The following is a 26899-nucleotide window of genomic DNA, read 5'->3' on the forward strand; positions in this document are numbered from 1 at the left end:
ATTTTGGGTGCTGGTGACACCTCTTCGGAGGTAGAGTATTCCCTTACGCTGCGTTTGTGAGCTTATTTCAGGGGTCTTCCAAATTGTTCTAAATTGCTTTGTTACCCAGAACGATTAGAACCCCCCTTTCTGTTGCATAGCGCCACATTCTACTAATCCCTATCTTGTTATCTGTTGCAAATGCAGCAGGCAACAAGAAGATTACAAGGCCAATGATGATATTTCAAGACTCCTACATTAACAGCCACTGTATATCTAGCATCATCGCCAGCAGATGCAACAAAACACATTTAGGTTGAAGACTAATCAAGACTATACAACAAGTAGCAAAATTTTTAGAAAATCTAAACTTTTATTATACACACCGATGCACCAAAAATGAGCAAAAAAGATGGCAACTGTATTAAAAAAAAAAAGTAATAGAAAAAAAACATCAGCTATGCTATTGATTTTACAAAATAAAAATCATGAAAGCTTTGGATTTTACAGCGGCTCTAAAGAGTTCAATGATGAAGTCTATTGCAGTAGTTTTCAGAACCGTCGGTTGGGTGAGAGGAACAGTGATCCAGCAATAGAACCGGAGATCGCAGCGCTTACAAGTCCTACTTTTACCTCCATTTCTTCCTTTTGTGCGTTACCAATTGTAACATTTCACCATGCGGTCTAGAGCCAGCAGCACAGAAGACCTGTCGTACATTGTACGGCAGCATGTTGTCCGCATTCGCAGGACCTGTTAATGGTGTGTCAGGTATGAGTTCTATGCCAAATATCCATTTGTGAACCGCTGTAGCGCAGTATGGTTTGTCTGAGCCATACCAGAACAATTTAAAGATTAAAAAAAATGCTGTTAATACTTTGTGGCGGACTCCTTGCTCTGCAAAGCGAGATCCCAGTGTCCCAGATTATTTCTGAAAGATATTAGGTTTATCGTGGCAGCTATTCCCACTCGGAGACATTGTCTAGATCCCAAACTAACCCCTCAAGTGAACCATTAGCAGCCCCCTTTCTTTAGAGCAGCTAAGAAAGCAGTTTACGAGTAGTGGTCCATACTTAGATTAAAAGGTGAACAAAAAAAAAAAAAAAAAAAAAAAAAAAAAAAAGGTACGCCTACTACGTACCCAGGAACTCTCCAATCTTCATAATTCAGCCTTGCTATCAACCTGCGACATCACCATCCCATTCGGCCATAGCAATTATGCTTGCTAAGTGAACAGAGACTTAACCATAAAATCTAGTGCCATTGGCACAACCGATGGCACAATTGTCTCTGCTCAGTGATGCAGCTGGTTCCTAGTGTATTTACTTGCAGTTGACCAAAGTACTATAACTTTGGTTGGTTTCTGCTACAATAACAGCATTTCTGCCATTTGTGGTCTACTGAACGATGGTCCAACTGTAAATCACTGCAGGGTAGGCGCATGCTCTATAAATGTGATCATTCTAATGCCACATCTAATATCCCAGACATTAAAAAGACTAGGCCTCTGTGATTGTACTTATCCAGTACAGACGTTCTGTACAGCAGCTGTGACAGCACCCGATGGCCAGCATAGAGATACTCACACGGGAGTTAAAAAAAAAAAAAGATCGGTTACGGGCAACTCTGGTAAGCTTGACCCAAGACAGAGCTGCTCATGTTCAATACTTTTGAAGGTCATGGAAATGCTCCAGATTAAAAAAAAAACCCAAGAAAACCCCATAATGCTGAATACTTCTGCCACGGTTTTGTTACCTGGATCCATAGGAGGTATAGTTTGCTGTAAAGTCCCGCCCCCCAAAAAAAAAAAATCAAAGTGGGAGAATCTGTATCATTATTGTAGAACACATTTTAAAATTGGTTTCAACGCTACAAAATTGGCCAGCTTTCCATTCTCCGACACGGTTTCAGGAATAGGTCAAGTGTGTTTTATTTAGAGGATATAACCATTGAAAATAGACCCCCCCACCCACTTCTGGATTCCAGTCACAGCAGAAGGAAAAACAAAAACTCAACTGGACGGTGACTGTTTTGTGTTGAACCCAACTTGCGAGTGACTTTGGTCCGGCCACAGTTTACTGCCTGGAAACAACACCACCACCCCCCTATGACACATTGGTTAAAGGCTTGTATTTCTTTAGTTTGGACCATTTGCCAGTGGTATAGTTCATTTCAAAAACTGTATCGACCATCATCGTGGTGCTGCCTGTACCGTCTCCCTTCTGTAGGACTTCTGTGTCTTCGCGCAGTTTAATCTGTATGACGTCACCCTGCTCCGGGCAAGGATTCTCTGCAATAGAACATGACATTACAATAACGAAATCAAATACAGTTTGCGGAGATAGCATTTCTATATACAATGAAAGGAATGAGCGGCTTGGGATAGGGACTGCGTGTCTGAATAAGGCCTGTGATTTATGTGCCATCATACTTATACATAAAAAAAAAATATATACAATAATTTCAATGGTTCTACTTTCATAGAACTCCCGATCCTTACATTGCCAAGACAGCGACCTACCTCTTACTCCAGCCATAAATCCAATTATTAGCGCCTTCTCTGGCTTTGTAACCTTGTTTGCCGTCGCAAACATTTCACGTGCTGTAGACGCCTGTTCCTCCTGTATAATGTAGAGATAATCACATTCCTTCTGTAAACATTTACACTCATTCATTTAATAGTCTGCGGCTACAGAGGTTATACATACAGTAGCGCTTGCTGTATATAAAAGAGGAGCAATAACACGACCACAAATAAAGAAACTTGTGGCAAGCAATAATAAACCTAATGTGTACTGTTAGAATTATTATTACATAGAAACCTAGATCAGAGATGGTGCATTAACTGCATTAATTTTATTATAGCGAACGGTGTAATCTGATGCCCTCTATACTGAAAGTACAGTAATAAATACTGTGCATGGACAGAGGCAAGGGGACTTTGAAAAACAGACGCCCCCTTTACTAATCAGCATGCTTTACTGACTAGGCATCACATATCAGTGGAGCGACCTCTTGACCCACACAGCGCAACTAAATACCTGATCTGTGCACACAATTGTTTACACGATCCATCAAAACCGTGCATTCGGGCCTAGAATTGTTCTAATGTATGGCCAGTTTAAAGACATGTATGGCCAGTTTAAAGACAGAGGGGGGGAGCCAGCCAAACTTCAAGATTTAAAATACCGAGTCCCATCAACACTCTATCCCCAAAATAAGGAAGACTGCAGTGTCCTCTAGCGGATAAAGGAGAAATCTTATATTTTTCTATCATACTGCTGGGATGTCCTAGAGCGGTCTACTCACGGAAAGGAATGCTCCTGAACTGCACAAATGACACTTCGGCCAAAAGCCGAATCCGCCGCAGCGAAAGTGTCAAATATATAGAAACAAAAAAATGTGTTGGCAGAGGACGGGGGGGGGGGGGGGAAAATAGGTAAAGAAAAAAAAAAGGGACGTTTTACGATCATAGGGGGGGGGGGGGGGTTTATTTTTTGGTTCTGTTCCAAAATTGCTCCAAATGTGGGACAACTTGAGGTTTTTCAGGGTTTTTTTTGCGTGACAAATTCAGATTGACCTTTGTAACTGTCAACTTTTCCATTGTTGACCTAATGCATGGTTCGGTCTTGAACCTTAGCCATGTCGACCAGATACATGTCAACCTAAATTGAGTTGACTCAATGACCCATACCCTTCACAACGCACTGCTACATTAAGTACGTACTCATTTCTTCATCGATGGTCTGTATTTCTTACACTTGGTTTCATTTGCTTGAACTGCTACCATTATGGACGCTGGCCAACGTTCTGCTGCAATTAAAGAGTGGTCACTTACTGTAAGCGAAAGCTTTTTCTTGTTGGCGGGCTGCGTTTGAGTTGTGATCTGAGGGACTTGTGTTGTTGGCGTCAGCGGAGATGCAGGGGTGGTTGGAGTAGTCGGAGTGGTGGCTGCGACATTGGAATCGCTATGATACATTAAGGTCCGTTGCTTTAACTGGGTAGGAAGAGTGTTGTTGGTAGTCGTCTGCTCCTCTGCTTGTCGTGCTGTTTGTAAAGCTTCCCGAATTGACCCAGCTAACCAGCATAAAAAAATAAAATAAAAAAAACCCGAGAATGTAATAAGTGAATTCATTCAATCTATAATAAAGGTCCTATTAGAATACGAAGCATCAGCCGAATTCAGCAGTTCAGGGATACTGAATGCAAAGTGCCGCCTGGTTCAACGAGGACCACCCAATTCAGCATTTATGCTATGCCCAACAATATAATGGGGATCCATACAGACCACCACAAAGGGCAAGCGGTATTACCATTGACTTACACTGGCTTTCCACAACTTTCATTTACAGCCTTTTGCACACCGAACAAGCAGCTTCACAGCATTTTTCTGTCCAACTTGGACATAGAACACAACTCTGTCCACAACTCTGTCCAAAGAGAACCACACTGTTCTATTGTACTGGTATCACTATGACGGACACATTCTTACCTTGTGGAGCCTCAGATGCTGGGATGTAAGAGGACGACGGCACCACACTGGGGGTCGCTGGCAGGTAACTCGTAGATGGAAGGGCGCTCTCATTTTGCAGGAACTTGGCACACTGAATAGGCGGCAAGACATTTTACCATTAGGTAGGGAACCCAGACAGCTGTGCTATAGTAGAGGGCTACAGTAGGTTCTAGACACAAGGAGGCTGCAAGAGCTACAGATTGCCAAAGTCACGCTAACATTACGAATGTCCTGCAGTGTTGGGTGGCTGTAGGCCTTCTGCAACAGAAGCTGAGCAGGTGTCAGTCTCCTCACGTTCAAGCATTGACATCTAAATACTAAACTCGGTTTGTGCATATTGGGAGTTAAGAGAACAAGAAATATATTTTTGATGTTGAAGATTAGGGATTGCAAAATGCTAACAAATCCCTGCCGATAAGAGTAACACAGCTAGGGTACAGTTTATTTTGCATCTCCGTTAATTACTGAAAAGGTCGTGGTGTGTTCTACACAACAGACCAAAACATACCGGTGTAGAGACAAGTCCAGCAGCGTAATCAGGGGTTGCACTCTCCACAATGGTCTCTTCTTTTGGAGGCTTTTCTACAGTGTCAGCTTCTGGAAATGAAGAGCAGATGCAGCCAAGTTACCACTTGGTAAGAAGCACTTGGGAGGTGCTCCGGTGTACAAACAAAACAAACACACTTCAATTGTTCAAGAGGCCAGGAGTTGAATTTGGCTGGTAAACTATGGGTGGCATTACATGACAACTTAAATTATTATTATTTTTTTGGATCTCTGAAAAATAGCGTCTGTACCCTCTGTGTGATTATTACAGTACATGTTCAAGGACCTGAATCAGTAGCTTAACTATAGAGGGTGCATATAGACTGGCTTCTATACCCATCCCAAGCCAGCCTTAGAAAACCGTGCCAAGGGGGTGCTGAAGAATAAGTAAGGAAGAGGAGACCACACAGTAAACATAACCGTTAACATGAAAATCTGTAAACACCAAGGTGGAAAGAACAGCACTGGGCAGGCGTTCAGCAAAGGATTTACCGGTAGGTACCAAAATACCATTTTCTCCTTCATCTAGCGGGTGATACTGGAAAGCAGTTACAGTGGGGACGTTCCAGAGCTCCCAAACTGGGTGGGAGTGCGCTGTGAACTTTGCAAAAAAACTCCTCACCCGAATAATTGCAAAGTAGAACTTACAAAAGGGTCAAGCCTGTACAACTTTAGAAAAAGTTATTGCTCTTGGACCACGTTGTCGCGCTACACAACTGTTCCATGGAGACTGCTTGAGTGGCCGCCCGTGGCACTGTCTAATTGGGCTTGCGTTACTCTGCCCTGCAGGAGATATCGTGCCTGATGTAGGGCTAAGAAAATTGCTCTCAATTTCAATAGGTTTATTGGGAGTTTTGACTCTTGTAAAGTCCACACAATTTGAAAGCGTGCGCAGCATGTCACCGTTCCCCAGCCGCGTATGCTGGCATCCACAGTTACTAAAGTCCAATCACGGTCCCCAAACTGTCAGCCCTGGGGCAGGTGGCTGGACTGTAACCAAAGAAGGGACAGATGTGTCTTTGCATTTAGAGACTTTCTGATGAAGCTATAGGTGTGAATCCGAACCATTTTGACAAGAGTCCGAGTTGGAACACCCTGGAATGAAACGGCCATATGGTATAGCTTCGAAGGCTGCCATCGGATGCCTTACCAAACCATGAAGGGCTGTTTGTTTTTCTTGTGGAAGAAAAAAAAAATTCTTCCTTGTGCAGTATCCCGAATCATCCCCAGGAATAGCAGTGTCTGGGTCGGCCGCAACTGGTATTTAGGAAAAAAATTGAGAATCCAACAGGGTCTGAGATGGATCCACTGAGTTGTCACCAGATCTTGTAGAAGGGGAATTGCGGAGGGAGATTAGATAAGGAATAATCGAGATCCCCTGAAGCCTGAGTAAGGTCAGCTTACGGCTCCCAGGGTGTTTACCAAGACTATGGCAGTCATGATGACCTTACCCGAAGGGTAAGGCTTGGAATTGATAACGATCCCCCTTTACTAAAGATCTTAGAAACCTCTGATGTGGAAGGAATATCGGGATATTCTTGATGCCCAGAGATACTAGGAACTTGTGTTCCAAACCTGCTAATACTGAACGTAGGGATTCCGTTTTGAATTTGTATTTTTTTTTTCTTTGTAAGAAGGGATTGAGAGCCTTCAGATCAGGTCTTAATGAACTGTCCGGTTTTGGCACCAAGAAAATACTTTAATAAAAGCCTTCTTTTCTTTGATTATAACTTCATCCAGAAAAAGTTTTGAAATCACATTTTTTCTCTTTTGTGTAGATGTTGGAAACCCTGTGTTTAAAAACTAATGAGGAGGGATTGGGAAGGGGGGGGGGGGGGGGGGGGGGGGGGGGACGACGACTTTGCAAGAAGACTCCAATGCACCTAGAAACGACTGAAGGTGGGTTCCCTTCATGTGCCGAGCTTTGAAGTAGATTTTGCTCTTTTAAAATGGCGCCTGTAGATCACCGACAAGGAATCCTAATGACCATCTTGATCAAAAAGCCTGCTCTCCCGCTAGCTGGTGCCTGGATACTCACCACCACCCTGTGGCTGTCTGATGCGGTCAGGCTGGGGGTCCGCGAGATGCTGCATGCAGCGGCGACTGGTACCTTAGTGACAGTGGTCAAGCAGCCAGAGACTCCATTGTTGCTGCATTCAGGCCAGAGGAGTCTCCCCGACCGCTCCAGTGACAGACAGACAGGGGCAGTTACTGCCTGTCTGTGTCTTGATTGTAGCATTCACTATACAGGGGCCTGCTGAAACCGTACCCGAGGTATGAATCTAAGACTAGCTTGTGAGGGGTATAGAAAGAGGAACTAGCACACTGACTAAAATTCTTAAAGTGCCAGCTCCAGGTGACTACCCATTCCATACCTACTGTAACTGCATTCCAGTATCAACTGCTAAATCGAGAAAAAACAAACAAAAAAAAAAAACAGACTAAAAACTGTTTGAAAATGGCTGCAATTGAATACTAAAGACAGTTTTTAATCAGGCTAGCCAAAAAAAAAAAAAAAAAAAAGGAACTTAATTGAATAACCCCCTATTTGTCCTTTGTGTAAATAGATCTGCTAGCGGATCTAAGGAAAGCGGCGTTTGTATTTTTGCGTCAACCAGACAGAGCTATGTACTGAAAAATCACTTTATTAATATTCATGTTTTACATTAAAAGGTGATACCAAAAAAATAAAATAAGTGAAGCAAGTTATACAGGTGAATTGGAATCTCCACACAAAGCAGGACTTACCGACAGTCTTCCTCCTCCTCTTGGCTTCTTTCCCAGCTCCCATCTTGTTCAAATCATCAAGACGCAGGAACTGCAAACAAGATATTTACATAAGCCTAGTGTAAGCTTCGTACCTAACAGGATCCTTCTGTGTGTGTGTGTGTGTAGGCCCAGCCTACCCACAACTCATTAGCCTTATATCAGACAGACAATGACAGTCACTTACCTTCACTCCCCTCTCCCTTCCGAGGGGTGTCCTGGAGGGCGCAATAGGCGGAGTTCTGTTGTTAGTTGGGCTAAATACGCTAGGTGTTGTTGGGCTCCTAAACGGCACCTGCTTTGGAATTCCTTTCAGAGGAGCTGTGAAGGAGAAATGTAGAAAAGAAAATAGTTCCATTACAGTGGCGGGATCTCCTCAGAGGTTGGTCTCACCATCGTTTTACATTTGCATACATGCCCTGGGACCAAAACAATGCATGCTTCTACTACAAAGTGTACAACAACGTAATCTGCAGTGGGAGGGAGGCACAGGAACACATTTCTGACCAGGGAGAAACCCAAATTAGTTGAATTTTTTCTTAAAACTATTGCAAGTTACTCCCATGTTGCCGGCTGTATAGTGGCCAATTAAGTGTGGCAAAATAACTCTCCCAAACACAATTGTTAATGTTAGTTGTAGAGAATAAAGAGGAAGATGTATTGGGCCTGGTGAAGCGATAGAGTGGAAGGTAATAATGCACCAGCCTATCAGCACGTAACTGTCAAGTTACAGGCCGGGTTTAAAAAAATTACATGAAAGCTTATCGGCTGCTGCGTTATCACCTTCCACTATATCCTGCTCTGTAAAGGTGCTGCTCAATACGTTGGAGCTATGAAAACATAGGCTCACTTTGGCCAATACCACCAGCATTTCTGGATTTTCAGGACTGGGGGAAACAGTAAAAAAAAAAAAAAAAAAAAAAAAAAAAAAAAAAATAATATTTTTTTTTTTTTAAAGTTATCTGAATTCTGGTTGCAGTTTAACAAAAAATGTATGGAACTAATAAGCCATTTCAGTCAAGTTTTTGCATCATGTCCAGCACATTTGTCAGGTTTAGCCAATATACATGGCTAAACCTGGTCTATCTGGGCACCATCAGAGAGTTATACTTAGATGGGAAAATGGTCACAAATCAATGGAAATCGCCCCCTGTGTATGCGATTAAACACATCCAGACTGGAGCGTATGTGTAAGTGTATAGGCGTTACACATATCACAGCAGCCAATACATTCTCTCCCCCCCCCCAGCTACAGTATCAGCTCCTCATATAATCCAACGTAAAGGGGTATGCCGGTCATCTGATCCGGCTCCTGATTACAGCAATGGGGGAGCCAAACCTCCATCCTGCTGTCAGTATGGCGGTTGGACGGGGGGTGCACACAGCTTCCGGTGCTGTACTGTGCAGACAGCAGCGGAGCCTGGGGAGGTGGTGAATGGATGCATTTGTGCGGCATCCATTCACCTTGGGGGTTGGACAGCAGCTTACCTTGGTGCTGAACTTGCCTCCAGCACGGCAATCAGCAGTCGCGGTGCTTGGAGATGATGTCATCCCCAAGCGCCGCCCTCTGCAGTGTAAACCGTGCTGGACCGGGAATATTCCAGGTTGGCACCAGTGAGCAAATCCAGGATACGGACCGGATTGGAACAGTGTTCCAAATACAGGGTCGGATCCGGGATTTTGGTGTAAAAGAGGTATTACTTATACTAGCAGAGTATTTTATACCTTATCTAGTGTCAAGCTATGTGTGCATTCAGTGTCCTCATTAATCCAGAGTAATAAAAGGAGTGCCTATAGCTATGAATAGTCTGTTTCTCAGAAGGATGCGAGGCTCAGCCAGGACTAAGCAAACATTAGGTCACACTGACATCTTTCCCTATGCTGCATGCCCGAAACCAAGCGGAAACAGCCATACTCACTTGTGGTGTCCACTTTTTTCACCAGACCTCTTGCCTTTGCATGGAATGGAACGCCCGCCGTCTTCTTCAGCTGCTGGGCAGTTTCTGTGGCTTTGGGAATAAGAAAAGAAATGTTATTCCTGAAAGACACAAACAAGTGTTTATACTAGCGCTCTGTCCCATGACGTGTAAAATGTAGCGGCACCTCTTTAGTTTTATTCTAGTACGCATGCAGGAATGGGAAAAAAACAAAACAAAACACTCGGCCAGCAACACCTATACCCATGGTTTCAGTGTCCCCCATAGGAGAATAAATAAATTGGGAATGTTGATGTAGTAGGGGATAACAAAACATTAATGAAGATCAGCACTTACCAAATAGCCATCACCTCCAAAGAAAATAAGAGACCTATATTATAGCTACACAGTTCCTGCCTGCAATTTACCATATGCTTATATGTGGACGTACAACACCATCTCGAAGGACCGCAACATAAACTTACATTTCTGTAGAAGCTCTGCTCTGAGCGTGGCACTTTTTGGCTTCCGTTTCAGCTGGAAATGCTTGACCGGGGGAGTCAGTGGTCCTGCCAGCATGGTGAGGGCATTTTTGTTGAGGTACTGACATTCCAAGGGCAGCATAGCTGAGGCCTCACATTCACCCACTGGTTTAGCGGAAGAAAGGAAAAAAAATAAATAAAGTTACTGGTTGGTAAAAAGACAGCGGTTCTCACAACGGGAAAGAAATGAAGGTGATCCCACCTTTTTCTCTGAGCTCTCCCAAAATATCCTGTACGTTTGGATTCTGCTCCTCAAGGTCCAGATTTAAGGAGCCGGTGTCCGGAAACGATTTTAAAATGTCAGCTACCATTAAAATCCAGGGGTCAGAGTCCAGCGTGGCCAGTTGGATGATTTCGGTTAGTGCCATCTTCATCTGTACAGACAAGAATGTATTGTAGGCGTCAGATCAAGGAGGACAGAACTAGATGCAATATACACAATGTGATCAGCACAACTTTAGCCTGGAGCTTAACCAATAACCTGCACATTCTGGAATCTAGTAACAAATAAGTATTCAAACTGCACAAATTGTCAACGGTTTCCGCTGGTGAAAATAGCGGCCTCCGCCTAGACAATGCTGCTGTTTCCGACCGCATTGAAGGCAGTTTGACAAAACAGATCCGTTTTGTTTCGGAAATGGCTGCGGATTGACAAATTCAAGGACATTTTTTGCCAATCCGCAGCCGTTTGACAGGCGGAACACTGAATCAGAGACTGAATACCCCCCCCCACACACACACACACACCTCTATATCATTTTCCTTTCTTATCTTTTCAGCTGCACATAGGTGCCACAACTGTATAGGGCTCTAAAACCACAGGATTTTTATACATTTCTAATCCCCACAGCAGGAGGCTGTGAGCAAGGGTGTCCACCCCCCCCCCCCCCCACACCCCTTCCAGCATCTACTTGTGGCAGCCACAGGGGGAAACCATTGAAATGGACCCTAAATACTTCTTGACTAAAGTCAATAAGGTCTGGATGGCTAGACCCTAGGGTTCACTGGGGGGGGGCGGGGTGGTTTTTCCTGTTGGAGCAATTAAATTGCTCTGTCCCACCATTGATTATCATGCTTGTGGCTAGGTTTAGCTGCAAAATCCCGTAAGTCCTGTGGAGACTGAGGCAGAAATGAGCTCTCCCATGGCATTTACACAAACAGAGCACCAATTGAATTGCTCCCTGTGAGTGCCCACTAAGTAGCCTCAACAGGAGAGCAACAGAGTATGGCCCTAAATATCAATTTGTTACCAGCTTTTAATACTGCACTTCAATTCCTCTGGTTACATTTCCGACCCATGTAATTAGACTCCAGCCACCAGAAACAAACTGACAAAAACTATCCAACCACACTACAGCGAATGACGGAACAAATAGAAGAAAAAAAAAACCCCACCAGATCTGGAAAATTGGAAATCTCAATTTACAATCACAATTGTAGGACCCGCTGTGGTTTGTGAAATTATATTTTGACTTTGTCTTCTCATTTCATCATTGGCTGGTGCAATAGCAAGTAACAACCTTCTGTCCCTAAAGGACAACATTACTTTGGAAACAAACCAATTAAATGCTGGTCACATGTACGGCTTAAGTGTGACAAACCGCCAAATGGGTTTAAATAACCACAGGCATCCATATGGAAATACAGGAAACTAATCTGTGGAGTATATGCAACACTACAATGCATAAAGACACCTCCAGGCATTACATCACTAATGCTGGGCACACACGGTCCGATCACAGACATACACCGGGATATTGCACACTGTATGACAGTATAATATCGGTGTTCCTCTCCTATGAAGTAACAGGGTAAATGTCAGGCAGATGCAGCTGACCGGTGGGGACGCTGAACACTCATACTATGTCCATGTCGACATATGTGAACAGACACCAATAATAAAATAAAAACTCATGTAGACCATAAGCTGCTTGTGTTCACCTTTTTGTCAACATACCCTGAAATGGTCGACATACCCAAAGTTCTTTGGGTATCGGCCTAGCCGCTGTCGACCTAGACGTTGTCTACCATCTATACCGTAACCTCACCAAACACTACACGACATTCCGCCCAGATAGCGGCTATGGATGCGCGGCTTACGCAGCGTGTTTGTAGCAAACGCGTCCGCAAGTAACCCGGTCCCCTGCACAAAGCAGTCAGGGTGTGACACCACTGAGGCACAGATTAGTCTTTGCCTTAGGTTTTGATGTCACCGTCTCAGTCCCAGATAGACCTCAGTCATAGGAACAAGCCTCATTTCCATACTTTAATATAGTGTTGGGTACACAAATAACACCACAAAAGCCGCAGACATGGGCATCTCAGTGTGTCCTGTATACTGTTTTCTTGGAATAGTCTGCAATTTACCAGCTAGCAAAACTTTCGGTACTTCTTAACTTTCACGGCGCCAGCATGGCGCCGCGCGTCAGAGTCCCCTTGCAGGGCTCGCTTCGCTCGCCCACGCTGCGGGCTCGGTGGCTCGCTACGCTCGCCACGCTAATTAAAATCAACTCCATGCCAACATGGATAGTGGAGGTATGAACTATCCATGTTGGCATGGCGTTAACTTCGTTTATTTTACTTAGTTTGTGGCGAGCGTAACCCGGAAGTAGCGCGGCGCCATGAAAGTAAAGAAGTACCAAACTTTCCAAAACGTATGTAGAGTGCACACCAGGACGATCATACGATGGTCTCATCACAATCTGTACCCAGTTGAAGGGGTCGGTTTCAAATCCTGACTGCAGCAGGTAGGAACTGCAAAACGACCAACGGGGATGCGCATCGAATCTAAAACATGCCCAAGATACATACAATCAGTCGGGATTGTATCGAAATTAAGGACAAATCGGTGTGTATCCAACATAACTGTGCACATGGACAGATCTTTAAAAAAAAACTTGGTACAGCTCATCAACACCTTACTTAATATAAATGCCATTTGGAGGGTACAGACTGCTACTCACAAGATTAGTGGGTTGCTGGGGGCTTTATGAGGTGCCCTGGGACCACATTTCAAACTTTCAATAAAGTTCTGGAGTAAATAGGTTGATATCGCTTAGCAACAAGCGTAGCTGCCAGCACCCTTGCGACAGGGGCAGATTCATGATCACAGGAGGAGTTGACCCTTCGTCACTCTGAAACACCTCGGGGATATCCCAGTTACGGTCTCAACATAAATAACCAGATCTATGGGATGTAACAGTCCTCCAAACCGAACTTGGCCATGGTGACATTGACGTGGGCTGCACAATTTATTCAAATGCTAATATATGAATTCTCCTCACAGCTGTCATGTATGGACATAGAAATGTTATTGACAAGTCACCCACTGCAGCTGCAACATAACAGTAACGTCAAAGCGGTGACCAACAGCTGAATTGTTCGGCACCACCTAGTGGCCGCCGGTACGCACAATACTTGCATTTCCCCCATAGAGGTGAGAAGCAGGATTCGGCTTTTATTATATAGGATTAGGATTCCAGCTGGACTGTCCAGAAGGAATTATGAGATCAGGAGGCTAATTGCCGAATGTCCTAAATCAGCACTGATCTCTTGTTTATGTCAAACACCCGGATGACACTGATCAATACCGTATAGGGTTATAGGAGGAGTAGCAGGTGCTCTCATTCAGGGCATGTTGTCGTGTAATGCGAAGAAGTTTGAAGATTTTGTTAGCCGACAGGCGTTATTTCATGCCCTACCATCCACTGCTGTGTGGTTAGAGAATAAAATAGTGTGCCGAGTGTAGCGAGGCACTGTGCTAATAGCATGGCGAGCGCAGCAAGCCATGTGAGGGGACGCAGTACACACAAAAAAAAAAAAAAAGGTGAAAAACTTGTGCCGACATTTTGACTGTCGTCTGCAGTTTGTCCGGTAAGCATTCAGACACTGTTGGACAAAACCAACCCTGTGGGGGTCCCAAAAAGGGATCCTGTCATTACGCAAAGTGCATAAAAAAAATAAAAATGATATACCCCTTGTTGCATAACAGGAGGTAGAGGACATGTGGTTTAAGGGGGAAAAAAAAAAAGTTGTCAGATCAAGGAGTCAACCACAGAGAGGTGTATACTGGGCACACTATGCGCATGGGGAGCATGTTCAGGGCCACCCGCCAGACAGATTTAGATGCGAAAAATGGCCTGGGATGCCCATTGGAGTGGCCAGGACCTCTGTCCAATGTCAAGTTGGCACACACCAGGCAGACCGTTTTCTAGTGGGAAGCCACTTTTACGAAAGGCAACAGATACAGAATAAAAGGCGTAAGGCATTGATCACCCAAAACGCCCCCCCCCCCAAAAAAAAAAAGTTGCTGGTCAGAGAAATTCTGGGGATTATGGCTACAAGCAAAACCCCACATTAACAGCATGGGCAAGTGGGCATGGGCACTCGCTGTTCTTGGCACCCTACCAACATCGTTGTGTGTGTGTGTATATGAGGCTTATCTGTGCCCCAATCCACCTTAGGAAACTACAAGTAGAAGTGCATGCGCTCGACAATTGAACTGCTCCCATTCATTGATGCTCCGCTTAAAACAAATAAGTCCCCCCCCCCAATAAATTGACACCACTATGTATGCACACGAAGTACACTAAGCGCACTTCGTGGCCTGAATCGGACAAGACAGGACGCATACCACAATCCTAGGTGCCCATGAAAGAAAAGCTCAGTGTCTTAGAAATGAGATTTATTAAAAAGGCAACACATTTGAAATAAGCCTACAGTGTAAATGAATAATAAAAAAATGGTACTATTTCCTAGCACGGCGCCTGCGATTTTGACTGTATTGATCGGGTCGGAAAAATCGCGTCGATCGCATCGCATGCGATGGACCCGATTTTTACATTGGAATCAATGTAAAATGGTCCCGAGACCCGATTTGACATTGATTTCAATGTAAAAAGCCCCAAAACACCCCATTTTAATATAAACCCCCCCTCATGTTTTAAATGCCCCCTCCCAATGTTAACGCCACACCACTATTGACGCCAACCCGAAGCGCGGCGTGCGCAGCGAGGGGCGGCGGTACGCGTCCTCCGACCTTTTCATACCCCCACTATCCACGTGGAGTTGATTTTATAAAGTGTGGCAAGCGCAGTGAGCCACCAAGCCTGAAGCGTGGCGAGCCCCGCGCATAACTTCACAGGCATACGCGTCCCCTCGCTGCGCTCGCCACACTTTATAAAATCAACTCCACGGCGACGTGGATAGTGGGAGTATGAAAAGGTCGGAGAACGCTTACCGCCACCCCTCACGAACTCGCCACGCTTCGGGTTCACGTCAATAGTGGGGTGGCGTTAACAATGGGGGCCATTGTCCCCTATGTAAAATCGCGTTGATCCATTATAATGGGCCACGACCAGCGCGATCAACCCGATTTTGACTTGAAAAATTATTTAACATTATTCTCTATGGGAAAATCGTGTCGGTCGCATCGCGGCCCATTTTAATGGGCCGCGATCAACGAGATTTTCTTTTTCACCGGCAAATTAGCAGGTGATTGACAGAAAATCGGGTCCATCGCGTTGATTGTATGCCTTAAGTACCTTACACTTAAGGCATACAATCAATGAGACGGGCGCCGTGCTAGGAAATAAGTACCAAAAAAAAAAAAATCTGTATTTTAAAAGTAAAACGACACAATAGTAGGTTTTACCAAACACAAATAAACCTTACACTCAAATAACAGTTATGAAACCTTTTTGCAATAAAACAGAAGAACAAGCATCTTCCGAGAACGTATTATGAGCTGATAGAAACTCAGCAACTTCCTCTGATTTCCGCAAACTACTTTGCATGAGAATATCCACTGTAAAGCTCAATGTGTAAAAAGTGTACCGATGCAGCCCCCACACACAATTGAATGCCTGGCTGCAGTTAAAAGAGGATTTACAAATATTGTTTATTTACATATCGTTAAGCAATTAAGCTGCCCTGTACAGTTAAGCCCCATACACAATAGCCAACCCTGGCCACTGCCAATATAGTTAATATTGGCTTGGGGTGGCAGATATTGAGTGCACACACTGAACAATATCAGTACACGATTTTGTTCAGTGAAGTCACCGGAACCCACTAAGCATGCAGGTCATTGGACTATATAGCCAAACTGACCTGCAGGCGTAGAGTGCATCATTAACGATAATGAGGTAGACACTAAAAGATATTTTATTTATTTATCTATTTACAGTGTCTTATATAGCGCAGCAGATTGCGTTGCACTTTACAATAGTACAGTGATAAAACTAACTGGGTAACAACAGACTTGGAGGTAGGAGGGCCCTGCTGCAAGCTTACAATCTATAGGGATAAAGGAGGACAAGGACAGGCACCAGTAATAGCATAGCAGTCCCACCATGTCCAGAAGGGAAGCTAAATAATACATAAGTGCCTCAGAGGGTTAGGAGTGTGGTTCTCACAGTAAATATCGCAAAAGATAGCACTTATAAAACCCTTAAAAAGCTTACGATTATCAGAGCACATGGGTCGATAGAAGTAAAGTTATAGGAATAAACAGTGCAAATTGGGTTTAAACAAAGTAAGGTAATTACACATGAGATTGCAGCGATAAATCGCATGAAAAACATCAATATCGCATGCGACTGACAGCACATCTGATGTGATGCTTGATCTGCAGAAGCGATCTGTTAGATTGAATCCAAGCCGGGCTTCCTGCCACCTGGGAAAGTCATGGGTGGCTTTAGGAGGTGATTGCGTGCGACTTCTCAGAGGGGAGAACTTGCACAAGTGCATGCCCAGCTCTACTTTTGACCATGCAGACACAAAGAGAACATTGTATGCAGGTTTAGTGGACAATGGGTGCCTGATGACCTCCCGATAGTCATTACACCAGTGTCGGGATCCCGACTAACAAGTGTTATTCTTCCTTGTAGGGGTCCATGACCCCCATAGAGGGAGAAGAGAATAGGTGGTAATCACTGCAAGCCTCCAAGCGGCTTTGTTGGGCTCGCTTTGCTGTCCGAGTCCCGGCAGTCGGAATGCCGACTTCTGACTAGTGACTGTAGGAACCCTGACTTGCGCGCTATACCCCACCAGTAGACCACATGCCTGCCTCACTGCACTGAGGTCATAATTTCATCATCATGGTCCCGATCAGAGTGGAGTTTACATGTTCTCTATCGGGGGATGCAATTACCAAGGCGGTGACATAACTACAGGGAAAAGCACCCAGAACTAAAATTTGTGTAGTGACAACTACAACTTGCTGTAAATTGTGAGCGAATTGAATGGGCCTTTATGACGGCTATACGCAAACCCTATAGCTTCCACATTATATAATGGAGAGATCAGGAGAAGGCAAAGTTTGGTCCTGTAGGTCAATCTAGGATATCCATGCTTGAGCAGAGGTGGAAGTGCTGGGACTTGTAGAGGCTCCCCATGCAGTGTAAAGGATGCAACTACAAGTCCCTGCAAATTGTGGCTCTCTGCGGGGCAACATGAAGCCTCCACCTCATTTGTGAGACTACACACAGAGTCTCTCAGCGCGCACACTGCTCCAGGGCAAAGAGGGAGGAGTGGACCGGAGTCGGGCAGGGGGCGCTCACCTCGTCCACAGTGCGGCGCGGCAGGTGCAGTATCCCCAGCAGGAGCTTCAGCTTGACAGCGGAGGACAGGCTGTGGAAGCACAGGCGGACGTTGTCGATGACGGAGGTGGTGAGCAGCGAGGCGATGCTCGGGGGCGCCCACAGCTCGTCTGCCGAGCCCAGCTTGTTGTGCAGCCACAGGCCGGTGTCGCTCTCCCTCATCGACGCCATCTTGGGAAAAAGGGAAACATCGCGAGCAGGCATTTTATGAAGACAGCTAAACAGGCCGCGCAAGGCCCCCCCGCTGCTGCTCGGGAGCACGGGGGGCAGCGCCAGTTCTCGCGATGCCTGGCAGCGGGCCCGGCCGTAGCGACGAAGCTGCCCATGGCATATGAAGTCGCTGGAGTCTCACGCTGAGGCGGTTGGGCTGTTACCAGGGCACGGGCGCTGGATAAGGATTATTGGGGAAGTGAAGCACGTCGCTCGTCCTCGGCTCCATTCTGTAATTGCCCAAATCAAAGATGGCCGACAGATATCACAGCGCCTCCCTAAAAGGAAATCATTGGGACCGGCGCTGTAAGGCTTGGACGGTTCCCTGGTGGGTCCAAAAGAAACGAGTATGCACTGGACAGCTCCTAGAGCAGGAATTACCAACCACAGTCCTCAAGGCACATCAACAGTGCAGGTTTTAGTGATATCCAGACTTCAGCACAGATGGTTTAATCAGAATCCCTCAGATACTAATTAAGTCACCTGTGCTCAAGCCTGGATATCTACAAAACCTGCACTGTTGGTGTGCCTTGAGGACCGTGGTTGGGAATGCCTGTCCTAGAGTAATATTGGTACACGTACACCAGGGTTGCCTACTTAACCCTCTCCTTCAGGGAGAAAATGCTCTGTTCCTGGACTTCCCTAGTAATGTATTATGGCCATCACCTGTGGTGAAACATATTTCTTATCAATTAACCAGCTCCACACAGGTGATGGCAATCATACATTACCAGAGAAGTCCAGCAACAGAGCATTTTCTCCCTGAAGGAGAGGGTCAGGTAGGCAACATTGACGTACACTGAGACAGATGTACTAAGCTTGAAAATTGATGGAGAGTGATAAAGTACCAGCCAATCAACTACTAACTGCCATGCTACATTTGAAAAATGTCAGGAGCTGATTGGTTGGTGGTTTATCAGTCTCCAATTGATCACTTTTCAAGACTAAGGGCCCCATTTATCATTGACCGCATTTACAAAATGCGATCTGGGCGGAATATTACCGCCCAGGATCACATTGTAAAATGTGATAATTTTACCCCAATGTATCACCTGCCAGGGTGCAGGGACAGGGCTCTGAAAGGAGCCTGTCCCTGCGATGCCCAGAGCCGGAAGCCGTGGGGTCTGCGCATGCGCGGTTACGTGCTGACCCCGCTGATCGCACTGCCGCTCGGGCAGTGCGATGTTTAGCCATAGGCTACAATGGGCTATCGCCATATCAGAATGGCGATAGCCCAGGGGTGCAATGCCGGGCTGCCCGATGTTGATACATCGGGCAGCTTCGCCTCCCCCATAGAAACCTATGGGGGATGCGGCCGGCGGCGCTGCAGGGGGGGATCGCAGCAGGTATCGGAGATTCCTGCTTTGGTCCCCTGTGATACATTAGGGGGATACATAATATTTGCGGTTAACCCCCGAAAACGGGTGTTTTCGGGGATTTAGCCGCAAATATTAGTTGATAAATGCGTCCCTTAATACAGTGGTTCTCCAACTCTGTCCTCAGGACCACACACAGTACAAGGTTTCTCGGTCACACGGCAGGTGCACTCATTACTGAATGACACATTTTAGAAGCTCCATATTCTGATTCTGTGAGGAGACCTGCAAAACATGCACTGTGTGGGGTTCTGAGCAGAGCCGCCACAAGGGGACGCGCTCACACAAGACGTGCGTGCATCCCCTTGTTATGGTGCTCCCCACCGCTTCGCCACCAGTCCCCACTGACTGATCCCACCTCCCCGCTCCCCCCCCCCCCCTCACCTTGCCCGTCTCCCTGAAGTGGAGACGGGCAAGGTTTGCCTCCCTTGCCCCCAGGAAAGTGGGACGCGCGTGCGTGACGCTTATCCAGTTAGATTAAGCGCCGGCTCGCCAGCGGGGGCGTTCTGTGCAATTCTTGTGCAATTATGAAAATTGGTTTGCTCATTAGGCTATTCCATGCAGAAATTGCCAAGAAACTAATTTCCTACAGTGGTGTGTCCCTTCAGAGAATAGCTCAAACAGGCTCTAACCAATGTTTGCTGAAATATGCTCGCTCCTTGATGGTCTGTTGTGTTTGTAGCTCAGATGAGGCCGACTGCCCGCTTTTGGAAGATACCAGATGGGCCGATGTGCTGATGTAGTAACTGTCTGGCCATGCAGAAAGATCGGGGCAGGCCGTGAAGACTCCCAGCACTCTGCTGAGCTGCCCAGGATATGTGGTTATTAGGTCAACAGTGTCTAGGTTGACAGTCAATAGGTCGACCACTATTGGTCGACAGGAATATGTTGACATAAGTTTTTCATGATTTTTTTTAACCCGAATTGTTCTTATTTAACCATCGGTTAAATATTTTAAGCATCGGTAAATTCAAATGGTATCCATGTCATTGTCAACATATGCCGACATAGACACCAAAAACATAAAAAATGAATGTTGACATTTTCCTGTGACGACCATATAAGCGTCATCATTTTGCTTGTGTGGACCTAGACCATGTCAACATTTTTTATGTGTCGACTTATTGCTTGTCAACCAATAGTGGACAAACTATTGCCTTAATAGACACTATCGACCTAATAACCCATAAAGAGACGGGGACGGGGGGGTGCGCTATGAGACCAGGCCCGCTTTACACGCGGCATGTCCCTATGAGCTGTGACTACGCCCCCTGGCGAGGAGAGCTGTCCTTTGCAAAGCGGCTCCAGCGCTGGTCTTCCGGGTCTGAGACGCAAGAGTCCAACTGCACATGCATAGAATGACGAAGCCAGGCTGCGGTGCATGCTGGGAGGGATCCGTGACGGATCCCTCAAACACAGCCTGGAGAGAAGCCCATAGGTTTCTATAGACTAATGCCAACGTTGTCTGGCCTGACTCTATATGGGAAAACCCAGTGATCGGGCTTTAGAGGGTTATTTTAATTTATCAGTCCCCCGCACGTTCGCACAGCGGACCAAATTTTTTTTTTGTGCAGGTACATTTCTGTGCATGTGCATGTGCAGGGCGTGAGCGGGCGTGGGGTGGCAGCGGGGGGCACAGCCCATGGCAACGCCCAGCATTTCCCATGAAAACCGCCTGGTGATGCAGGTGCGGCGGGGGGCGGGCAGCTGACATCAGCGAATTCCGCCCAATTCCTACACAGGGCGCTCGCAGATCAGAGGTGTCTCAGATCTGCGAGCGCGGAGAAATCGCTGACCATCGAATGATTTCTCCCCCTCATCCAGGACTGCAAATGGATGATTATGCAAATCATCCATGCGCAGCCTTGCGGACAATTGCGGCGTGCAAGGTGGGGGTCATCCCTGCGGGCGGAGTTTAGTCCACAAGCAACTCTGCCGAAATTCGCAGCGCTGCGTGTGGACCATAATAAGGTCCTTAGTGCATACCTCCCAACTTTGGTTGTTCAGCAGGCGGGACGCTGCTGCTGCGCGCCCAGGGCCGTTTCTACAGGCGGACAAGCCGTGCAGCAGCCCGGGGCGCCGCACGGCTTGTCCACCTCTTTTAAACAGCCGGGGCGCCGGCAGCTGAGCTCACCCCATTGACGCCCGCCCGTCGCCGCCTCTGCCCACCACTTTTAAACAGCCGGGGCGCCCGGCCGGCAGCTGAGCTCACCCCATTGACGCCCGCCCGTCGCCGCCTCCGCCGTCGCCGCCTCCGCCCCCCTCCCCCTCCCTCCCCCTCTCCCTGTCCGCTGCTCCGCAACGAACAGAGCAGGCACAGCCGGGTGAGTGATTTCCGAGGGGAGGGGAGCGCATCGCGCGACGCTCTCCTTCCCCTCGCTCACTGTGTCATTAGGCTGTCAGCCAATCATAGGAGCTCGCGGGCTGGCAGCCAATCAGGAGCCAGCCCGCGAGATATGAATGGCTGACGGCTCAGGGACACAGTGAAAGCAGCAGCACCAGCGGGGGACTGGAGGGGGAGACACAGAGAAACAGTAAGTTGTGCTGCTGGCACTGTGGGGGCATATATGTGTCACTGTGGGGGCATATGTGACTTTTCATTTGTCAGCACTACAAGTACCAGCGCTCTGCATATACTCCTATTGAGGTCTTGCAGTAATTATTCCATGTATGTGACTTTTCATTTGTCAGCACTACAAGTACCAGCGCTCTGCATATACTCCTATTGAGGTCTTGCAGTAATTATTCCATGTATGTGACTTTTCATTTGTCTCCTGAAATCACTTTTAACTGCTAATTTGAATTATGGCAATTTCAGAACCAGTGTTGTATTGTTAAGGATGTTTCTAGCCTTTGCATAACCTGTTTGAAGCTGTTGTCAGTGAGGCCTAATTTATTGGGGTATATATTTTTGGCTAGTGTTTATTTAAAACAAGCTAATTGATGTCCTTTGATTAGCTGGTCATGTGCCCTCAGCTGTAGCCTCTTCTAATCAGACTTGGTATATATTTTCACTTATTAGGCAGTCCTCTGCCTGGGCAGTTCTCTAAGTTAGAAATCTCCTAAGTGAGAAATTACAAAGTGATATTACTTTTAAAGAACAGTTAAAAAAACAGTTGCCAAACATTGAACAACATCAAGCAAGGTAAATAATATATACATTATTACATCATGCTCAGCAAACTGCTATTGCTCATTTCATTACATGGAATTTTCACCAAACTTCACTCATCCTATAATCTCCCTGACACTCAACACTCCGTGCACATTGCCTCTTCTATTATTCACTCCCCTCTTCTAAACACTCATGAGCTCTTTACTTACTTCTCTACTTGTACTTTCACATCCACATCCCACCACCAATACAAAAAAACACAAACATCCACCTTTATCTATCTCTCCTTTCTAATCTTATTAGCTGGTGACATATCACCAAACCCAGGCCCAAACCACCTGTCCCACTCAGAGTTTACTGGTTGTATGCCTAGAAATTCGGCTAACCTCATAAATATCACATGCCTCCCACCACACTCCAAACAACTTACATGTGCCCTATTGAATGCACGCTCTGTTTGCAATAAATTAACATCCATCCATGACCTCTTTATCTCTCACAATTTCAACCTGCTGGCAGTTACAGAAACCTGGCTCACACAATCAGACACGGCCTCGCCTGCAGCACTGTCACATGGTGGTTTCCACTTCACTCACACCCCCAGGCCTGGTAACTGTAAAGGAGGTGGGGTTGGTATATTACTGTCACAAGATTTCACATACTCAGTTCTACCATCTGCTCCTTCACTCACATTTACATCATTTGAAGTTCACTCTATTAGGGTTTTTTCCCCTTTCTCTCTGCGTGTTGCTGCTATCTATCGCCCACCTGGGCTTCCCAAAACTCAATTTCTAGAAGATTTCTCTGCCTGGCTCCCCCATTTCTTATCCTCTGACATCTCCACTGTCATCCTGGGTGACTTCAATATTGCTATTGACAGTCCACCATCTTTGCATGCTTCCAAACTCCTCTCTCTAACCTCCTCTCTCGGCCTCTCCCAGTGGTCTGACTCCTCTACTCATGAGGAAGGCCACTGCCTTGACCTTGTTTTCACCAGGCTGTGCTCAGTCTCTGATTTTAATAACACTCCCTTCCCTCTCTCTGATCACAATCTCATTACCCTCTCACTCTCTTCCATTACCCCAAGCTCACTGACACTGAAATCATGCAAGCCTACTCTAACCCGCAGAAATACTAATGCTATTAATTTTCCACAACTTACCACCTCCCTGCAACAACAGCTCTCACTAATTTCTACATTTACCTCTCCTGACTCTGCTGTTTCCCACCTCTACCAGACTCTTGAAACAGCCCTTGATGACGTGGCTCCAGTTACCCATTACACCCCACGTAGGCTTAGATGCCAACCGTGGCACACCAAAACAACAAGACAACTACGAAATCAGTCACGTAAAGTAGAACGCCAATGGCGCAAATCTCGTAGTATGACTGATTTCCTCGCATATAAAACTAGCTACTACTCCTACAGCAATGCTTTGGACACTGCCAAACAAACATACTACCAATCTCTCATCTCTTCTCATGCCACCAACCCTAAGCGACTTTTTAACACCTTTAAGTCTCTTCTGTACCCTCCCCCTCCTCCCCCACCGGCTACCATCAGTGCACAAGAACTTGCCTCCTACTTTAAGGACAAGATTGATAACATCCGAGATGAAATGGTATGCTCTTCCACAACCTCTAACCCTCTTTCTTTCCCACCTGAACCCTCTGGCACTTTCTCTTCATTTGAGCCCACAAGTGAAAAGGAAGTATCCGCACTCTTCTTATCCTCTTACTCTACTACCTCTCCTCTCGATCCTATACCTGCGCAAGTCATCAAAAATCTATCTCCTGTGATTATTCCAACCTTAACTAAAATCTGCAATCTCTCTCTTACTACTGGTACTTTTCCTTCTCTGCTCAAACATGCAGTGATAACTCCTATTCTAAAAAAACAGAATTCTGACCCTAACTCTCTCTCTAACTATCGTCCTATATCTCAGCTCCCATGCCTCTCCAAGCTACTGGAGAGACTTGTCTACTCTCGCCTCACAAACTTTCTTAACTCTAACACCCTATTAGACCCACTTCAGTCAGGTTTTCGCTCTCAACACTCCACTGAGACAGCACTGACTAAAGTAGTGAATGATCTGGTAACGGCTAAGTCTAAAGGCCATTACTCACTACTTATTCTTCTTGATCTTTCTGCTGCATTTGACACCGTCGATCACGCTCTTCTCTTACAAACACTACACTCCCTAGGTCTTAATGATACAGCCCTTTCCTGGTTCACATCTTACCTATCTGATCGCTCTTTCAGTGTTCGCTTCTCTAACTCTACTTCCTCTTCATTACCTCTGTCAGTCGGAGTTCCGCAAGGTTCAGTCTTAGGTCCTCTGCTCTTCTCAATCTATACCTCCTCTCTTGGCAAACTAATCAGCTCTTTCGGATTTCAGTATCACTTGTATGCTGATGATACTCAAATCTATCTATCAACCCCAGAGTTGTCACCAGTGGTTTTGGGTCGAGTTTCTGATTGTCTCTCTGCCATCTCATCTTGGATGTCTTGTCGCCAACTCAAACTCAATATTTCCAAAACGGAATTACTTATATTCCCGCCAACTAAGAACAGTTACCATCCTGACATCTCCATCGCTGTTGACAACTCGATAATCTACCCTACCCCACAAGCTCGTTGCTTAGGGGTCATCCTCGACTCTGAACTGTCCTTTCTTCCCCACATTCAATCTGTCTCCAAATCATGTTACATGCATCTAAAAAACATATCCAAAATACAACCCTATCTCACACAAGACACTACCAAATCTCTTATCCATGCACTCATTATATCCCGCATTGACTATTGCAATAGTCTCCTAACTGGTCTTCCCAAGAACAGACTCTCACCACTGCAATCAATTTTAAATGCTGCTGCTAGGCTGATCTTCCTTGCAAGACGCTCATCGTCTGCTGATCCGCTCTGCCAGTCCCTCCATTGGTTGCCTGTATATTACCGTATTCAATATAAAACACTTCTACTTGCTTATAAAGCTATTAACCATACTGCACCAGTATATATCTCTGCACTTATCACAAAATATCTCCCATCTCGACCACTACGCTCTACACAAGATCTGCGTCTCTCTTCTGCACGGATCACTAGCTCCCATTCATTATTACAAGACTTTTATCGGGCTGCTCCCATCCTATGGAATGCCCTTCCACGCACATTAAGACTCTCCACCAGTCTCCAAACTTTCAAGCGTTCCCTGAAAACTCACCTCTTCAGACAAGCCTATCATATTTAAGTTCTACATGCATAACCCTCCGAGGCACTTATGTATTATACAGCTTCCCTTCTGGACTTGTAACTGCTATGCTATTACTGGTGCCTGTCCTTATGTTTCCCCCCTATATCCCTATAGATTGTAAGCTTGCAGCAGGGCCCTCCTACCTCCAAGTCTGTCTGTTGTTACCCAGTTTGTCTTATCACTGTCTACTATTGTAAAGCGCAACGGAATCTGCTGCGCTATATAAGAAACTGTAAATAAATAAATAATAAATAATATGTGTGGCACTGGGGACACATCCGTGGCACAATGGAAATATTTGGCACTGTGGGGGCATATATATGTGGCACTGTGGGGGCATATATGTGGCACTGTGGGGGCATATGTGTGGCACTGGGGACACATCTGTGGCACTATGGGCATATTTGGCACTGTGGGGGCATATATATGTGGCACTGTATGGGCATATGTGTGGCACTGTGGGGGCATATCTGGCACATCTGGCACTGTGGGGGCATATATATGTGGCACTGTATGGGCATATGTGTGGCACTGTGGCGGCATATCTGGCACTGTATGGGCATGTGTGGCACTGTGGGGGCATATATGTGTGACACTGTGGGGGGCATATGTGTGTTACTGCAGGGGCATATGTGTGGCATTGGGGACATATCTGTGGCACTAGGGGCATATTTGGCACTGGGGGCATATATATGTGGCACTGTGGGGGCGTATCTGGCACTGTATGGGCATATGTGTGGCACTGTGGGGGCATATGTGTGGCACTGTGGGGGCATATTAGTAAACGGCATGAGTTGTGCGGCAGCGGCGTGTGGGGCATAATGTGTAATAGACATTACGGTGTGGAGAGTATTGTGTAATTGCCATCACAGTGTGGGGTGTAACGGGCATCATAATGTGTAATTGTCATCACGGTGTGCGGCGTAATGTGTAATTGTCATCACGGTGTGCGGCGTAATGTGTAATTGTCATCACGGTGTGCGGCGTAATGTGTAATTGTCATCACAGTGTGCGGCGTAATGTGTAATTGTCATCACAGTGTGCGGCGTAATGTGTAATTGTCATCACAGTGTGCGGCGTAAT

The 26899-nt window shown here is 46.0% G+C and overlaps 2 protein-coding genes across 3 annotated transcripts in view; one reads left to right on the plus strand and one right to left on the minus strand.

The window, feature by feature from the left end:
- Window positions 1-1882: 1882 nt before the first annotated feature.
- On the minus strand, window positions 1883-18309 carry NELFA (negative elongation factor complex member A). The gene is made up of 11 exons (XM_083151316.1): window positions 17823-18309; window positions 10463-10634; window positions 10204-10365; window positions 9722-9811; window positions 7990-8123; window positions 7785-7854; window positions 4999-5087; window positions 4470-4581; window positions 3816-4054; window positions 2499-2598; window positions 1883-2267 (listed from the first exon to the last, which is right to left on the minus strand). The coding sequence occupies exons 1-11, from the start codon at window positions 18063-18065 to the stop codon at window positions 2083-2085; spliced, it is 1596 nt and encodes a 531-aa protein (XP_083007442.1). The 5' UTR covers window positions 18066-18309; the 3' UTR covers window positions 1883-2082.
- NICOL1 (NELL2 interacting cell ontogeny regulator 1) overlaps window positions 17905-26899 on the plus strand; it is a 37367-nt gene continuing 28372 nt past the window's right edge. Inside the window, exon 1 of one of the 2 annotated variants that reach the window (XM_083151342.1) lies at window positions 17905-17931. In XM_083151342.1, coding sequence (XP_083007468.1) covers window positions 17920-17931 — 12 coding nt within the window. In that variant the 5' untranslated portion in view covers window positions 17905-17919. Of the gene's footprint in view, window positions 17932-18256; window positions 18400-26899 lie in introns of those variants that run through there. The other variant, XM_083151361.1, reaches the window with a different exon arrangement.

Source organism: Crinia signifera, chromosome 1 (genome assembly GCF_055691185.1).
Source record: "Crinia signifera chromosome 1, ASM5569118v1, whole genome shotgun sequence".
In the NCBI taxonomy this organism is placed as follows: domain Eukaryota; kingdom Metazoa; phylum Chordata; class Amphibia; order Anura; family Myobatrachidae; genus Crinia; species Crinia signifera.